The sequence below is a fragment of the Cydia splendana genome, chromosome 25, assembly GCF_910591565.1.
Source record: "Cydia splendana chromosome 25, ilCydSple1.2, whole genome shotgun sequence".
NCBI lineage: Eukaryota > Metazoa > Arthropoda > Insecta > Lepidoptera > Tortricidae > Cydia > Cydia splendana.
Window position 1 is genome coordinate 5,594,198 of NC_085984.1, and position 17,236 is coordinate 5,611,433.

The 17,236-nt window shown below is 40.5% G+C and overlaps 1 protein-coding gene across 1 annotated transcript in view; it reads right to left on the reverse strand.

Annotated features, from left to right (window-relative positions):
* LOC134802849 (unconventional myosin-Va) overlaps positions 1-17,236 on the reverse strand; it is a 68,832-nt gene continuing 51,596 nt past the window's right edge. The window contains exons 33-44 of the mRNA XM_063775586.1: positions 16,409-16,508; positions 15,325-15,442; positions 12,968-13,102; positions 9,450-9,654; positions 8,617-8,762; positions 7,488-7,560; positions 4,891-5,032; positions 4,348-4,497; positions 2,914-3,045; positions 1,611-1,727; positions 142-320; positions 1-105 (exon numbers count right to left, since the gene is read on the reverse strand). Of these exons, the coding sequence (XP_063631656.1) occupies positions 192-320; positions 1,611-1,727; positions 2,914-3,045; positions 4,348-4,497; positions 4,891-5,032; positions 7,488-7,560; positions 8,617-8,762; positions 9,450-9,654; positions 12,968-13,102; positions 15,325-15,442; positions 16,409-16,508 (1,447 nt within the window). The 3' untranslated portion in view covers positions 1-105; positions 142-191. The remainder of the gene's footprint in view (positions 106-141; positions 321-1,610; positions 1,728-2,913; positions 3,046-4,347; positions 4,498-4,890; positions 5,033-7,487; positions 7,561-8,616; positions 8,763-9,449; positions 9,655-12,967; positions 13,103-15,324; positions 15,443-16,408; positions 16,509-17,236) is intronic.

Genomic DNA, 17,236 nt, shown 5'->3' on the forward strand with positions numbered 1-17,236 from the left:
CCTTTATAAAGGCCTCTGGGCTAATAATGACGTTAACCCGTTTATATCTTAGTGACCATGAACTAAGATCATGATCAAGTCCATCGGGTTTTGCTGTAAAAAAGCCTTTATGAAGGCCATCGGGTTTTGCTGTAAAAAAACCTTTATAAAGGCCTTTGGGCTAGTTATATGACAGATGACAGTTAACCCGTTTATATCTTGGTGAGCAGCCCCTCCAGCCCCAGCACTTCGGGCAGCTCGATGTCCTCCAGCCGGATGGAGGACGGGTTGAACGGGAATTGCACCGAGAAGATCATCTTCGAGTCCATCAGGAGGTTTTGCTGTAAAATAAATAGTGTTTCAATGAGTGTTCTACAACGAAAAAAAAAAATTATAGAAAAAACAATCTAAATTTAAAATAGCGCAGTTAGTTAATTTACAGTACATTTGGTGCTACTTTACCGCACTGGTGCGATAATTAGCACATTACGTAACTATGTCGAAAACTTAAAGGACCATATCGTCGCTATACTTACTCAACCTCATATCTGCAACAATCATTTGATGGAAATGTCGCTTTTATTTCATTCGGAATACGGGTGTTTTTGTCATCAAATGAGTGTTGCAGATACGAGGTTGAGTAAGTATAGCGGCGATATATGTACTGTAAAACTTTGTACATGTGCGAATAGGTAATTCGCAACTTGTGTCAATTTATAAAACCCTTCGGTGGTGTTTTAATTTATCGCCACTCGTTGCGAATTTCCTAATTATTGCACTTGTATCGTAATGTACTGTCGTATCCCTAATAGGGTATTTGACTGTATTTAAAATAAATTATTTTTCACCATGCATGATATAAAGCACCAGAAGATTAGTAGAAAAACGTAGACAGCAGTATTTTAAAACCCGTATAAAACTATAAAGAGTAGGTAATTTGATTGTGACGTCACATTCTAGTGTTTCATATAAATTCCATAGTAGTAAATCGTTTTGACAGTTCGAAAAAAGAAACTGATTTGACTAGTAGTCAAATACCCTATTGTTCAAACTGTCTTATAGTTGGTGTAAGTTAAGAAGTGTAAGCTAATATTGTGGTACAATAATACGTAAACGACACTTTAATTCAGTGCAAAGTTACCACTACTTTTGAGGTTATAAAATGTGTAATCTGAAAAAAAAACGGGGTATCCTCCTAAGGCCCAAAGTCCTAGCTATATATAGTATTTATTCAGTTCGATGAAATTTAAATCATATTCAATTGGAACAGAGTCGCATTTGTTTTGTTTCGTTCAATTTTCAAACAAAACCAAAATCAACTCTATTCCCAGCACTAAAGGTTCAAATTTCAGTGGCAAATTCTGGATTTTTCATTTGTATGGTATGGTGGGCGGCACGAGGAGAGAGAGGGGCCTCCTCTCTCTCCTCGTGCCGCCCACCATACAAAATTATAGCCAAGGAAGCTAGAATCTTGTATTTTTAATTAGGTTGAATTTCATTTGTTCGAATAATTTACGAGACAAATGAAATGCTACCTACTGTTTTTAATTAAGGTTGACATTCCATCGAAACTGAGTGTACATCCTAATGTACATTGGGCGGCACGAGGTTAGTATAGAATAGACAGTTACCGGTTCCTTGTCCGCGTTGGGTCCAGCCTTCTCCTGCATCTTCTTCTGTATCTCGTGGATGAACTCTCGTGTCACCTTCACCTCGTAGTCTTCGGCGGGGGTGTACATATTTAGGATCTGAAAACATACAATTAATACACATCTGTGGTTGTCATACGGCAACTATTTTACATTTTACTTTTATTTTCGTCTGTTTACAATTTCAGCGCCGTGTATAATGATAATGAGGGTTTCCGCGATCGAGTTTGTCACTAGATGGCAGCACCGTGGCGAGAGATCATGTTTAACCATGTTTTTTTATTGGTGGATTTTGACAGCAGCTGTCAAAAAGACCTCTCGTCACGGTACTGCCATCTAGTGAAAATCTCGATCGCGGAAACCCTCATTGTGTAACACCCATTCATAGGAAAATCAGTTCCAATGCGCGAGAATACGGCAAACAACTGATCTAAAGTGTATTCATCATTACTTGTCCTATCATGTAAACAAACACTTCTCGGACATATTATCACACTTTTCTGTGGTGTTACACAATAATCATCACTTAAAATGTTGTTGTATACTTAAAACCACTCACAAAGTATTGAAATCAGCCAAATAACCATTTGAAAAATATCATTTCTAATAAGATTTTCATCAATAATCGCAGTAAAGGGGCCCACTGATTAACAGTCCGCCGGATGGTATCTGCCTGTCAGTTGGTCGGAAATGTCAACTTTTTGTTCTAACTGACAGGCCGATTCCAGTGGGCCCCTTAACGAACGGATCACCTCAAAATCATCTGACATTACGATGTCTAGATTGTCTATGAATCGTATTGTTGGAATGACACTTCTCGACGTCACGTTTGTTTACATAATAAGGGGTTGTGCACAAATCACGGGAGGTGTTTTCGGCTACTTTTGAGCCCCTCCTTATACCCCCCTCCCCAACGTGATCTGTCGTGATTTTTTCGTTATTTTTTCGCTATAGAACCTCGCGCAGGGCTCGGAACCGGTATTTTATAAAAACCCCGAAATACCCCAATATTTTGAATTATTTTATGCTCTGTACGTAGGACTGAATCATGTATTTAGGTAACAACTTCGTATTATTAAGTTTTCCCATTACAAATGAAATAATAAACCAAAGAACGAAAACGAACGTAATAATACCGGTATTTTTGTATGGAGCAAATACCGGTTTCCGACCCCTGACCTCGCGTGATTTGTGCACAAGCCCTAAAACAAGGATGCACTTTAGTTTTCGAGTAACAGTTACGGCTGTTTTGCGTGGTACTTTAACACTTAAGAACATGACATACCTTGCAGACTTGCATGGCGGTGAGATTAGAGCACATGTCGACGGTGCTCTGAACGTCGGCGAGGGATTTCCTTGCTTGCAGCAGCTGGACAGCTTGTGTGATAGGCTTCAAGACGCTTAGGATCTCATCCACCTGTAGATATAACCATATGATACAAATCAAATTTAAAAATTAAAAACAGTCAACCAAATTATACCGGTTACACCCGAACACATTGACGGACCGATCGTCACTCATCAGAGAACTATGAATCTTTCCACGTAATAACATTTAGCGAACGATGGTGACAGACGGTTTGGTGCAACCGAGCCTAAGTATAGTCTGTCAAGCAAAGTGTGTCAGTAGCAATGTACAGCAAAGTGCAGTAGGGCAACACTCAAAGAGCAGTATTGCGCTAAGAAAAGCAGCAATGTACATCGAACCAAAACATGTAATTAACATAACCTCAAATTTTTCAAACATTTACTTAGGCATACTATTGTAGACACCTTGACTTTGCTTAAGTTCATGTACAATCTTGTTTAATATATTGGTATTTAATGGTGACAACAGAAATTTCTCTTGAAATAGCAACGATTCAGAATGTAAACAAACAAGATGATGGCTCTCATTCACGAACTACATTCCACAGATAAAACACAGATGACACGCGATTTTGGAATTACTCGAAAACAGTGTTGCTAGCCCGCGATTTTTCAAATTTGCTGCCTTTTGCTACTGACAAGATTTGCTTTGCTTGACCAAGTATCACAAATTATTAAAAAAAGCGCAACTAAATGTGTGGTATACACGAAAAGCCTCTCGCCTCGTCAACGTAGCGTTGTGACTTGTGGAACAACGAGTTAAGGTCAGATTTTACCTACTTATTTTTTTTATGATGATGGACTTACGCTCTTCTGTCCGTATTCAGCTAGCTGCTCCTTGATCCAGTTCTCCAGGTGGGAGATGTTGTACCGGATCTACAGACCCTTGGCCCAGCAGCACAGGTCTTTAGTTGAGGCTGTAGGTGCTGATGTAGTTACTTACGCTCTTCTGTCCGTATTCAGCTAGCTGCTCCTTGATCCAGTTCTCCAGGTGGGAGATGTTGTACCGGATCTACAGACCCTTGGCCCAGCAGCACAGGTCTTTAGTTGAGGCTGTAGGTGCTGATGTAGTTACTTACGCTCTTCTGTCCGTATTCAGCGAGCTGCTCCTTGATCCAGTTCTCCAGGTGGGAGATGTTGTACCGGATCTGCAGACCCTTGGCCCAGCAGCACAGGTCTTTAGTTGAGGCTGTAGGTGCTGATGTAGTTACTTACGCTCTTCTGTTCGTATTCAGCTAGCTGCTCCTTGATCCAGTTCTCCAGGTGGGAGATGTTGTACCGGATCTGCAGACCCTTGGCCCAGCAGCACAGGTCTTTAGTTGAGGCTGTAGGTGCTGATGTAGTTACTTACGCTCTTCTGTCCGTATTCAGCGAGCTGCTCCTTGATCCAGTTCTCCAGGTGGGAGATGTTGTACCGGATCTGCAGACCCTTGGCCCAGCAGCACAGGTCTTTACGCAAAAGGAGCTGATTCAGACTGTACGCGCAGATGTAGTAGAACAACTGCAAAAAAAAAACAGTTTGATTATTAAAGTTATAATCGTTTATTAGTTATACAGGTTGAATAACGGTCGTGTAAAGGTGCACCAAGATTGTCCAGAAGCGCGATTGCTTGGGTATATTAATTCTAGATTGCGCATTTTATTAGCGCAATTTATACAGGGTGGCCAAAAAATAAGTGCACTCCCGTTGACAGGGAGGTTTTGATACTGAGCAACTTTTACTATGGGACCAACCCCGAAATCGTAATATAACACTTTATACTCTCACGTTTCGTCCACCCGTTGATGACATTATTTTTTGTATCGTAAATATCGTAATGTACGATTGAAAGGTGCCTTTGCAAATACCTGTTTATTACAGTGAAACATTAGACCACACGTGAATGGTATGTACCTGTTTGAAGATCATGACGCGCAGACAGGCGTCCACGTGGTACGTGTGCAGGTGGTCGTGCGCGGCGCTCAGCTCCTGCTTGAGGCGCGCCGGGCCCGCGCCGGGCGGCGACGGCGGCGCGCGCGCAGGGCCCGACAGACCGCTGGAAATTATGGATTCCATCAGTAAATAGAATTCTTCTTCTTCGTGTTAGGGGCTATATAAGGCTCCGAAGCCTATGTATCACTGGGACCACCTACTACAACTCTCGATCCAAACCTGCAACTTCAAACAGCTGCAGGATCTTTTTGATCTCGAGAGACTTTAACTCCTCCGGGTGCAATATATGTCCGCCCAGGATTAAGTCACGAGTACGCATTAGGCCAGGGCACTCTGTGAGGATGTGCAAGGGCGTCTCCTCTGCCTCCATGCAGAGTCTGCACCGCCCTATGTCACGTTTCCCCATAGTGTGCATGTGCTTATTTAGGCCGCAATGCCCGGTAAGCACCCTTACCAAGTTGCGCAGTTGGTTCCTAGACAGCGCTAAGGCGTTCGAGGACGCCTTTTTGCTGAAGGCCTTGATAAGCGCTTTGGAATGGTTCAAACCTGTTGTTTCTCTCCAGAGTTGAATGGTTTTGTAGTGACAGTAGGTCTTTAGGGTGATTTATACGTCATAATTTCATAGAAGTTTGACGTTTAAAATAACACCTGCACGCGTGTGCTGTCAAAATCTCTGCAGATTTTTCTTAGTCTAACCCTATTTTGGGGACAGTGTTACACAAAAACTATATTCAAATTTGGACAATTTGAACCCGGCAAGAGCATTTGTGGCGTTTTCGACCAAAAGGTACCACATTGTCAATTGTCGATAAGGTTGATGCAGCAGATGGCGCCAGCATAGCTTGCCCTATCATCCCTAGAATTGTTGTCAAATATTTGTTTTTTTAATGGAATTTTATGCCCTGGATGCCAGCCCTTTAAGCCAAGTCTCATAGAAAAAGGGGCAATCTATGATGACGCCTTCTATGCAAACCTTTGACAGTTGCCAACCCCATTGAAGCTATATGGAAATGATAATGATGTCCTCCCAGACGTACCCGTCGACGGCGCCACCCGGACAAATCAGTATCAGGTATTGAGTAAAGCCTGACGTACATGGGCTCGAACGTGACTTGAGAAACCGAGTTTTCTTTTAAACTTCCGGCCGCAAGACATGCAGTAAAGCTCGCTATGGAATATATGGAAATAGCGCCTTACCAAAGAGAATTAATGGCCTTACCAAAGAGAATTAATGGCCTTACCGACAACAAGTACCCTTTTGGTTGAGAACGGCACGTTTATTTGGTGTTCGCATCTTAAATCGGCACAAAACATAGAATGTGATGGGTAGGTATAAACTTCGTTTGCGCTCAATACTTGTAATGAGTCTAGTCAGGAAACAATGCAAAAAGAAGGTCAAAAGTTATTATTTGAAACGTAAGGCCCAAGATACACTTGTAAGTTTTACTTACGTAAGTAGGGACACAGCTATACTACAGAATGAGAGATGAATATTGTTATCTCATTCTAACAAATAGCTTTGTCCCTACTTACGTAAGTAAAACTTACAAGTGTATCTCGGGCCTTATACCCAGTATTTTAAACGTTATCAAATTGTATCTATGTCACTCTACGACGATACATCTTTTATGGTAACTATAACTATGTATGTCTATCGTTATATACTACACATATTGAACTTAAATTAACATATTTGTGTCGCTTAACTTCAAACTCGGGTAAATCCATTCGACCCTCTCAGCAAATATCTACCCTATTACCTTTTCTTAACGCCAAAATCGCATAATCTGACAGATGGATTTACCCGAGTTTGAAGTTAAGCGACTCATTTATAAATACAGATACGTACGGTGCTGGCACATTTTCATCAGTGGTGTTGTCGTGTGTACTGGTATATTTGAATAAGCATGCAAAAACATAGTAATCCAACATAAATGCTAATTAACTATGGTCTAAATATTATATCCACGCTAATATATATTAAAAAATACTTTAAATTACAAAAAAAAAAACAATTATATCAATAGTAACATAAATAAATTTAAAGTATTAATGATATATAAGTAATTATCAGAAATAAATAAACATATTTATATTTTAGATGTTACAAAATTATAACAATGTAGTAATGTGATTAAGCCAAACCTGTCAGAAGATGATATGAAACAAAATCTAGTTAGAGTTAGACCAAGACAAGTCTGCAACGATTTTGATAGCACACGCAGTGCAAGTGTTATATCAAACTTCTATGAAATTATGACGTATAGATAACACTTGCACTGCGTGTGCTATCAAAATCGTTGCAGACTTGTCTGGTTCTAACTCTAAATAGTTGGCTGTTTTGATGGCATGCAGTAATAGAGTTAGACCAAGAAAAGTCTGCAGCGATTTTGATAGCCCACGCGGTGCAAGTGTTATTTATACGTCATAATTTCATAGAAGTTTGACGTTTTAAATAACACATGCACTGCGTGGGCTATCAAGTTCGCTACAGACTTTTCTTGATCTAACTCTACAAATTTATTAAGTATACCCTAAGTAAATATTAAAACAAGAACCTGATCTCCTCGTATTCCAGTATGGCGCCCACGATCAGCCGCTCCACCTGTCTCTCCAGCAGTGTGATCACACCTGTCAACATATTAAATATTCAGGAGAATCCTCACGGATCACTATTCGGCCCACTTGCACCATTCCACTAACCCGGGGTTAATCGGTTAAACCGTTAACCAAGTGTCAAATTGTACTGGTAACCATGGTAACTCCATAGTTTAACCAGTTAACCCTGGGTTAGTGAATGGTGCAAGTGGCCCTTATAAGGATCGCAAAAGTACAGTCAGCTGCAGAAGTTGCTAAGCGGGCGAGGTGTTCAAAATTACCTTGACACGCTCTTATTCTCCTATCAATAAATTCGCGTCAAGATAATTTTGAACACCTGGCCCGCTTAGAAACTTCTGCTGCAGACTGTACGTGATGCTGAGTGATCTTTGTCGTGTAAGTACATATTTGCAAAATCGTCATTGGAAGGTTGCCTGTGCCAATTCTTGGAATTATGTCCCCAAAAGTGGAACTCGAACTCTTTTAGAATGTAACCAAGAATGCTGCAGAGGATTGCTGATGATAGTGATGATGTACCAGTGTACCTTGGTAGATCTGCACAGCGGTATCGCTCAGGAGCTGGCGGTATTCCGACAGGTCGAAGATACGAAGACACTGCTGGTTCTGACGAGGGGTGTTCTATTTTTGGTACACGGACTCCAAGGGTTAGTGATAACGTACCTTGGTAGATCTGCACGGCGGTATCGCTGAGGAGTTGGCGGTATTCCGACAGGTCGAAGATACGAAGACACTGCTGGTTTTGACGAGGGGTGTTCTATTTTTGGTACACGGACTCCAGGGGTTAGTGATAACGTACCTTGGTAGATCTGCACGGCGGTATCGCTGAGGAGTTGGCGGTATTCCGACAGGTCGAAGATACAAAGACACTGCTGGTTCTGACGAGGGGTGTTCTCTTTCTGGTACACAGACTCCAGGGGTTAGTGATGACGTACCTTGGTAGACCTGCACAGCGGTATCGCTCAGGAGCTGGCGGTATTCCGACAGGTCGAAGATACGAAGACACTGCTGGTTCTGACGAGGGGTGTTCTCTTTCTGGTACACGGACTCCAGGGGTTAGTGATGACGTACCTTGGTAGATCTGTACAGCAGTATCGCTGAGGAGCTGGCGGTATTCCGACAGGTCGAAGATACGAAGACACTGCTGGTTCTGACGAGGGGTGTTCTCTTTCTGGTACACGGCGTCGCCGCTGTACTGGCGGAGGTTGTTTAGGAGTCTGTGGAAGAATGGATAGATTAGTGGCGATCAAAATAACGATATTTTTTTTATTGAATATTTTGATTTGTTTTTTTAAGTAGTCACACTACTATACAGGTTGTTTTTTAAAAGTCCCGATGTATGGCTAAGTACATTTAAGGAAACTAAATGGCATAGTTAGTTTTATTTAATTTTTATTTTCATAAATAGCTGAGATAATTGTTTCGCCATGTGCGTCAATTTGATTTATGATAAATGTATAATATACTACTCATAAAACATAGATCTGCAAGAAAAAGAGAGAGAAAAGACTAGTTTAGTAATCCCTTATTCATCTTTACATGGCGACACCGCCAGCGCGTGAACATGCTGCTATTAACAATAATGTGCTGTTTTCGAGCCTCTTGAGTATTTTCATGCTTTGCTTTGCGTTCTGTTGGTTCTGAGTCACTACCACACCACATTTGCGCGCTGTATTGTAAAGAAAGCTTTCGCTATAAGTGTTTTATTTCCATCTCGTACTTTCATCCTTACATGGCGACCCAGCCAGCGCATGAGAGTGTGCCTTATGTAGGTATTATTTAAGAAACTGGGCGCTGTATTCTTGAGAATTCTTGCTAAGTGTTTTTTACCACTGCTGAATCAAGACCTAGGTATTCTGGGTATTGCATAGAAGACACAACAAGACATTATAACTATTACTTACCGTAGCATATTAGCAAGCCACAGCGCGCTGTACTCCACGCTATCAACGCGTTTCCTGAGCGTCTTCTTGACTCCAATCCTGACTGCCTTCAGCAGCTGATGCATCTTAGGCTCGTCGTCGACGTGGTCCATGTGGCGCAGCATCATGAAGATGATGTAGGCCGGGAGGCCGGGGAGGAGGGTGACGGCTGTTCGCGGCTTCAAATCTACGGAAAGAGAAAACTTATATTCGATTCGGGTTTAAAAATAAACACATTTAATGAGACACGTACAGTCAGCAGCAATAGTTGCTAAGCGGGCCAGGTGTTCAAATTGATCTTGACGCGACTTTAGTGTTAAAAGAATAAGAGCGCGTCAAGGTAATTTTGTACACCTCGCCCGCCTAGCAACTTCTGCTGCTGACTGTATGTACAGTCGCCATCAGATATATCGGAGCGGCCAAGGTGCTCACAAATATCTGAACACGCCTCTATTGTCAGGGCGTTAGAGTGCGTGTTCCGATATTGTGAACACCTTGGCCGCTCCGATATATCTGATGGCGACTGTACATACATTCAGCATCAAATAGAAACTGGTCAAATATATCAGAACACTTGACCCATTATTCAGGGGTCTCCAAACTTTTTTTACTTGAGGGCCATATCGCTCGCGCGGGCCACCGGCTGATCTATATGATGTCAATTATAGCATATTTTACTATTTTTGGAATGTCAACTTCAACTTCAACATTTATTCAGCAAATAGGCCACAAGGGCACTTATTACACGTCAACATTGAATTTACATACAAGATAAAATAATAACAATACATCATTAAAAAGCCATTTTCTCTAAAATTAATAAGGCACAAACGTATTCTCAGCCGACGATATATTATCGTGACATCGCCAGGTCTGTGTTACGGGCGAACTACTAGTTGTCACAGACAGATCACCCCAACTACCAGACGCACATAAGTCAATCGAGGTCACCACACATATGCTCTCCCGTACAAATTTAGTACGGCAGACCGACCGCTTATTTCAGTTGCGCCCACAATCAGGACCACTACTCGAGTCACGGGCGTAGCCAGGGGGGGGGGGGGATTGGGGGTTCAAACCCCCCCCCGAAAAGTTCAGAATATTAACATTCATAGAATTAAAATAAGAACAGGCGTGCGGCATATTTCATTGATTACTAACTATTACCTATAGTATACGGTGGTTTGGATTTTGGATTTCTCCGCCATCGTCGATTATCGGATCGCATCAATTACTGTCTAAGATATGATAAAGGTGACATTCGGGTGGCGACTGCAGCAGCATTATTCTGTTGCAATGTTACTGCTGCAGCACTGTCAATTTTCGTGATAAAATGATGTGTCTGATTTCCATACTAAAAGTAAAAATGTAAAACTGTCTTATCAAATTGCGTTTTTTATATCGATAAATTTTCGCGCTCGCTTCGCTCGCGTTTTCAATTACTTTCTAAGATATGACAAAGGTGACATTCGGGTGGCGACTGCAGCAGCATTACTCTGTTGCTACGTTACTGCTGCAGCACTGTCAATTTTCGTGATAAAATGATGTGACTGATTTCCATACTAAAAGTAAAAATGTACAACTGTCTATCAAATTGCGTTTTTTATATCGAAAAATTTTCGCGCTCGCTTCGCTCGCGTTTTCAATTACTTTCTAAGATGACAAAGGTGACTTTCGGGTGGCGACTGCAGCAGCATTACTCTGTTGCTACGTTACTGCTGCAGCACTGTCAATTTTCGTGATAAAATTATGCGACTGATTTCCATACTAAAAGTAAAAATGTACAACTGTCTATCAAATTGCGTTTTTTATATCGAAAAATTTTCGCGCTCGCTTCGCTCGCGTTTTCAATTATGTACTTTCTAAGATATGACAAAGGTGACTTTCGGGTGGCGACTGCAGCAGCATTACTCTGTTGCTACGTTACTGCTGCAGCACTGTCAATTTTCGTGATAAAATTATGTGACTGATTTCCATACTAAAAAGTAAAAATGTACAACTGTCTATCAAATTGCGTTTTTATATCGAAAAATTTTCGCGCTCGCTTCGCTCGCGTTTTCAATTACATTCTAAGATATGGCGACTACAGCAGCATTAGGTACTCTGTTGCAAAGTTACTGCTACGGCACTGTCAATTTTCGTGATAAAATGATATGACTGATTTCCATTCTCAGCTGTAATGCGGCAATGAACGTCACTCAATTTACCAAAAAAATTCAATGTAATCTTGATGACCCTAGGGAGAGGGGGCACCATGGTCTAGAAATGCTTAGGGCATCAAAATATCTTAATCCGGCACTGGTCGTTTGCGGAGTCAAACGATTTGGGACTCGCATTTTATACACATTTCCATGCCTTCCCGAAAAAAATCGAATCATTCGCGAAAGTCTCGCAACGCATTGAGGTTACAAACGGCACGCGCTCTTCCTCAGGAGTCTGAAGAAGACCACGGTGAGTGGCGCTCTAGCCAGGCAGGCCGCTTCGCTTTCGCTCGCGTGCGTATACCTTACTGTATCGTCCGATATACACCTACTCTGTCGTTAAAATCACGTGTAAAATTATAATAAGGGCGAAAAAAACTATTGATTTTGGAGTGTAGTTTTATTTAGTGGTACCTAAAATATTTTATCTGGTCTACTGTCCTCTAGCATATCCATCTGTCAACTTTATCTGTTCCGCCTCCAGGGGAGAGGGAGAGAAATTAGGATTAGAAATTAGCCGCTTACTGACACAGACAGAATTCCACGCAGGCGGAACCGCGGGCACAGCTAGTCTCTAATATTTTTCTTGTGTAAGGGTTATTTTATGTACTTTTAGTCGTTTTATTTTCTTGAACCCCCCCCCCCCCCCCCCCCCGATACTAAAACCTGGCTACGCCCGTGACTCGAAAATATTTATAATTATTAACACATTCACTGCCACCCAGCCAAACAAGACATCCGCGCCAGGCCACAACAATTTCGCCATATAAAGCAGTAGTACCACGATCCCGACTATCGGGTCGTCCGGCCTGGGAACGAAATCATGAATAAAATACCCGATAGTCGGATTTCGGCACTGAATGTGTTAAGCTTTAAGGATGTTCTTGGGTTATTATAGTATAAAATAGCGTAGAATACAACTCTATTGTGCTGCTGGATTCGTAGCATTTTACAAGTAAAATTGTACATATGTGTGGTGACCTCGTGCTCTTTGTAAACGCTTCGTAATGCGGTGTCTATGTAGTCCATAGACTCGGAATCCTCTAAACGGAGTTTAGAGCAATTATTTCATGAAACCGATGCTGCCAAAAATACGGGGGTGCGGGGGACGAGGTGAGCGAGGTCCCGTGCCGTGATTGGTCCGTTGAAAGACACGGACGTCACACAAAGACACTTTCGACTCGAAAATGGAGTAAAACTACCGTATGCGTGGCAGAGGGGGTAGAGCTACTATGCTCAGTCTGGAGGATGTCTTGTCTGTGGTGTAGTCTGTGTTCAGAGTATACAATCATGGCGTACCTGTAATAAGTTTCTTAATGATCTTCGGCTCGTCCTGTATCTTGTACTCGAACATGCCGAGATACTCCCTCTCTTTCTTGCGCGACACGGGCGCTATCTCGGGAGCAAGAGAGGCGTTCTGTGGCACCACGGCATCTAAAAACAATATTAGGATTAATGACGAATGATCTAAAATCAATGAGAATCTTCAAAAAATCAAAACTGGAACTATAGTCTGTATCTTTAGGTATTTAAATAAAAGTAAACAAACAATTGGTACATTTTCGGGTAGTTATAACTAGTGATGTGCCGTGGGAATTTCCCGGGAACAAGGAATATTCCCATATGGGAAATTCCTGGGAAATTTCCAGGTGTTCCCGGGAATTTTCCCCAAACAGGGGAATATTGAAACATAGATTAAACGTATTACAATTTTAATTAAAGCTAGCTATAACGACAAGTAACTGCGTTTAGTAAAATAAAGTAACCAAAAACCGTTATATGCAAAGTGGCTTCTAAAAAATAAACTTAGAAAGTGGATTTGCTGACAACATTCGCCACTTTAGATGTTTAAAAAAAATGGCATCACTTTAAGCCCCCGATGTACCTGAATGCGAAATATTAACGAAGTCAGACCATTTCGAAATTTTCTCCATACAAATAGATACAATTTTTTTTTAATCTCTAACAAATTATGGCTACAGTTTTTTTATTGGATATATTGATAATGTAATGCAAAAACATTCACAAGAACACGTCCTTAACACTATGTATGTAGAAGAGTTTCTTGGTAAAAAGCTTACGGAATTCCACTATTCTTATTAGTACCAAAGACATATGTAACTTCGTATAAGATGAATACTATCTATTCTCTTTGTTAGTACCTAACTTATTTTGACCCTGATTAAACTGTGATGATTTGTATAGATTTTGTTGAATAATGGCGTATTATTGTAAAAAAAGAAATATTTTGGCCGGGGAATCATTCCCAGCAACTATGGGAAAATTCCCAGGAAGAATGGGAAATTTCCCGGGAAGAATTGGGAGGAATTTACGTAGGCGGATGAGATACAGTTTATAATGTTTTTGAAAAAAGTTCGAGATGCTAAGTGTTGGCTGAATTTCTGATAATAAAAAGGAAATAAAAAAACCGGCACTAACACGAAACGAGTCGACCAACAAAAACAATAGCACACTGAAAAGAAAAAAATAATTATTTTGTCTTCAATAACGCAAGTGAATACCTATAAACTATGTATATACATACTTCTGAAATCAATCACACAAATCTGCGTATTTATATATTTACAATCTGTTATTTTTGGAGTCGGTGCAGGTGCTTCACTAAGGTGCTCAAGTTTGTTTGAGGCTGGCACCGACTCCAAAAATAACAGATTGTAAATATATAAATACGCAGATTTGTGTGATTGATTTCAGAAGTATGTATATACATAGTTTATAGGTATTCACTTGCGTTATTGAAGACAAAATAATTATTTTTTTCTTTTCAGTGTGCTATTGTTTTTGTTGGTCGACTCGTTTCGTGTTAGTGCCGGTTTTTTTATTTCCTTTTAGTTTTTTTTCGGCGGTTATTTTTTTTGTTAAAAAGTTTTTATTTTATAATTTTCTGTGGCTATAATTTATACAAATTATTACATGCTTAATTTTTGATTACTTTTAAAATAGCTACCTACCTTGCTTTAGCTATTAACTGTTATATTAATAAACCTACTTTAACTATTATTTTGTTCTGTAATATAAATAAATTACCCCTATTTTCCCACCCTTAGGGTAGGATTTTTTACCAATTTTTTATTATTATTACGACTACTCTGTAAAAGGTTATGCGTGGTCATACGTTACAATCGGTGAGTGAAAAAATCAATCATCCCCTATTTTCCTACCCTTAAGGTTGGATTTTTTTTTCCAAATTTATATGGGACCAACTTCGGGGTATACCCTTTCCAATAAAAAAATAATTATCAAAATCGAACATCTCTGTAAAAAGTTATGCGTGGTCATACATAAAAAAAAAAAAAAAAAAAAAAAAAAAATATACGCGTCGACTTGAGAACCTCCTCCTTTTTTTTTCGTCGGTTGATAAAATAGTATATCTATGCGCAATTTCAACGTTCCCCTACTTTCCCTTCATATGGGAAATTTCCCGGGAACGGCACATCACTAGTTATAACATTTATTGATTAACCAACCAAATACAAAACCTCCTGGATCTGTCAATGTACGACCTGACTTTAACCTGCATTATTTGATCATGTAATGTTTTCATGTACCCTCAACTGGCTTAAGGAGTTATTTGAGGGTAGACTTTGTTTACTTTTATTTAAATACCTAATGGTACAGAGTATAGTTATAGTTACCATTGCTTTCCAATATATCGCTGACGTCTTCTATGCCCGCTTCCCGCAACTTATTGACGAGCAGACGGATCTGGTTCTTGTAGCGGCGGCAGCTCTCTGATAGTTTGTCTACACGCTCCTGTTTAAAATAAATATAATTTAAAAATAATTCATTACCACAAAGAACTTAGAGTTAGGACCAACACACATGCGCCCTGTAGCCTGGGCCAAAGACATATGTAACTTCGTATAAGACGAATAAAGTGTAAGGAAAAAACGTGCCTCGGAATTCAAGTAAAAGTCATTCTCGAATAGATGGCGCACACACCTTTAGCCTATCCTCGGCTAGATGGCGTGACGACACCGTTTCATATTTAACAATTTTAACACATAGACATCAGTGAATGAACATGGATCAAAATGATATAAAAATAATAAAATCATTTATCCATATATATACATTTTTTGATAACTTTATACGTTTTCATTTTGAGTTTTAGTCGTGTGTCGATAGATGGCAGTAAATTTACAGTGACTACAAAATTTACAATGACAGGACCCCTCTATACTATCTATTATTTTTGCCTGGGCGTAAGAATACGGCTTCGGTATCCCCTGCCTGTCGTAAAAGGCGACTAAAAAGGGTTCTCGGGGTCGGAGTCGGTCGCAGCTAGGGACTGCGACTGAAAAAAGAGGGTCACAAAGGGGCATAGCGCTAGGACGGCACTGGCGCGTTCATTTGAGATCCCAGAGCCGTCCAAAATGCGCCGAGGAGGACTACTGGGAGGTTTTTAGTCGGTGAAAGTCAGACATAACCTCCGCGCTGTCCCTGCGGTGCGGATGTATCCATAACGGATTTTCCTCCCAATAAAAAAAGGGCACATGTGTGTTGGCCCTTTTTTTATACATACCCACAATACGACGTCGTTATACGTCGTGTCACGTCGCGGCGGCGTAACGTGGAAATCTACCATGTGCATTGATTGATTCACAACACGATATGGGATTCCAACCCGGGACCATCGGCAGGCAGGGTTACTACCCACTAGGTCAGACCGGTCATCAATATGAATAATACTCAACATTTTGGAGCAAAGAATCGTACCTGCAAAGCGAGACTTTCAGCCGCCAGTTTGATGATCTCGTTCTGAGCAAATTCTTGCTGCTTATTCTTAGGCTCTTGACTGAGCTCCACGCTCAACAACCTGCGTTACAAACAATAATTAAATTAAATTAAATTTTTGGCAAAAATTCCATTTTTGGTACAAGCTTTTATCGCTGACTGTACTTTCTTCCACAGACAACTAATGCTCATTGAGACAATTCTAAAAACCCCTAACACAATTAGGTTGCGTTGTTTCATCACAGAGTTCCTATGGCCACCTCCTGTCTCCATCATCAGATCAGCTCCATGGTACCGTGTAATATTGCATTGCCACTCAACTTACATATGTATGCAAATTTTCAACTTCATTGGAAGTCGGAAAATGGGTCAAGTGTAGCTTGCAAGATTTGACCCGTACAAACATAGTTACATAACTACATATGTATTTACATAGGTACATTGCAAATTAAATAAAAGCTTGTAAAAACTTCAAGAATTGAAAATAAATTAACCGTTTGAAAGAGAAATAAAAACCAATCATTATACTAGTGCACATAGTTAAACATAGAGTAACTTATACATACGAGGCCTTAAACAGTTTTTTGACAAGTTTTCACTATGACATCGATGCATCAAGGCGGTTTGTTTACAGGTGGCCTACAGCGAAACTTGAAAATCGAAATTTCGCTATTTGCCTCTCTATCGATCGAATATGCAAGAGTGATAGAGAGGCAGAAACCGAACTTTCGATTATCGTTTTTCGCGGTAGGCCCTGTGATTGTGCTAGTGACACCCTCTACGCAGAGTTTTGCGCAATATTCCCTATTA